The following is a 1,353-nucleotide window of genomic DNA, read 5'->3' on the forward strand; positions in this document are numbered from 1 at the left end:
TGAGGGTCAGGACCCCGCGGTGCTCCCAGCCGATGAAGCTGCTGTCGGTCAGGACCTCCACGTAGGCCACGAAGTCCTCGTAGCCGGGGAAGAGGGTGGTGACGACGGCGAAGGCCGTCCAATCGTATTCCTCCAACACCTCGAAGATGACCTGAAGCTGCTGCTCGGTGGAGGAGCCCAACTGCAGGAAGGTGGAGCCCTTCTCCTGCGCGGGGAGAGGGGGACGAAGCGGGGTTGGGGACCTACGAGGGGGTCCTGATGTGGTTGGGGGCAACTGGGTGGCTCTGGATGTGGTTGGGGTCAGGGGTGGTTGGGTTGGGGGACAATTGGATGACCCTGCATGGGGTTGGGGTTGAGTTTGGGACATTTGGGTGGCCCCAGACATGGTTGGGGTTGGATGTGGGGACATTTGGGTGACCCCAGACACAGTTTGGGGTAGGGGATGGTTGGGTTGGGGGACAACTGGATGACCCTACATGGGGCTGGGGTTGAGTTTGGGACATTTGGGTGGCCCTAGACATGGTTGGGGTTGGGGACAGTTGAGTTTGGGAACATGGTGGGGGTTGGATGTGGTGACAATTGGATGACCCTACATGGGGTTGAGGTTGGGTTTGGGACATTTGGGTGGCCTTAGACGTGGTTGGGGTTGAGTTTGGGACATTTGGGTGGCCCTAGACATGGTTGGGGTTGGATTGGGGACATTTGGATGACCCTGGGTGTGGTTGGGGTTGGGTTTGGGACAATTGGGTGGCCCCAGACGTGGTTGGGGTTGGGTTTGGGGACGTTTGGATGACCCCAGAGATGGTTGGGGTTGGGGACAGTTGAGTTTGGGACAGCCGAGTTTGGGACAGCCATGGTGGCTCTAGACTTGGTTAGGGTTGGGGTTGGGACATTTGGGTGCCCCAAACCATGGTTGTGGTTGGATTTGGGGACATTTGGGTGACCCCAGACATGGTTTGGGGTAGGGGATGGTTGGGTTGGGGGACAACTGGATGACCCTACATGGGGTTGGGGTTGAGTTTGGGACACTTGGATGACCCCCGAGATGGTTGGGGCTGGGGACAGTTGAGTTTGGGACAGTCATGGTGGCCCTAGACATGGTTAGGGTTGGGTTTCGGACAATTGGATGACCCTGGGTGTGGTTGGGGTTGGATTGGGGACAATTGGATGACCCTACATGGGGTTGGGGTTGAGTTTGGGACATTTGGGTGGCCCTAGACATGGTTGTGGTTGGGGACAGTTGAGTTTGGGGCAGTCATGGTGGCCCTAGACATGGTTGGGCTTGGATTGGGGACAGTTGGATGACCCTGGGTGTGGTTGGGGTTGGGTCTGGGGAAAGTTGGAAGACCCGAC

At 58.2% G+C, this 1,353-nt stretch overlaps 1 protein-coding gene across 1 annotated transcript in view; it reads right to left on the bottom strand.

Moving 5' to 3' along the window:
* The window catches only part of LOC104536153 (glutamate receptor ionotropic, NMDA 2D-like), a gene marked incomplete at both ends in the record, with an annotated part of 2,005 nt that extends 698 nt beyond the window's left edge, over positions 1 to 1,307 (bottom strand). The window contains 2 exons of the mRNA XM_010178699.1: positions 24 to 205; positions 1,221 to 1,307. Of these exons, the coding sequence (XP_010177001.1) occupies positions 24 to 205; positions 1,221 to 1,307 (269 nt within the window). The remainder of the gene's footprint in view (positions 1 to 23; positions 206 to 1,220) is intronic.
* Positions 1,308 to 1,353: the final 46 nt, after the last annotated feature.

Source organism: Mesitornis unicolor, unplaced genomic scaffold (genome assembly GCF_000695765.1).
Source record: "Mesitornis unicolor isolate BGI_N332 unplaced genomic scaffold, ASM69576v1 scaffold22092, whole genome shotgun sequence".
In the NCBI taxonomy this organism is placed as follows: Eukaryota; Metazoa; Chordata; class Aves; order Mesitornithiformes; family Mesitornithidae; genus Mesitornis; species Mesitornis unicolor.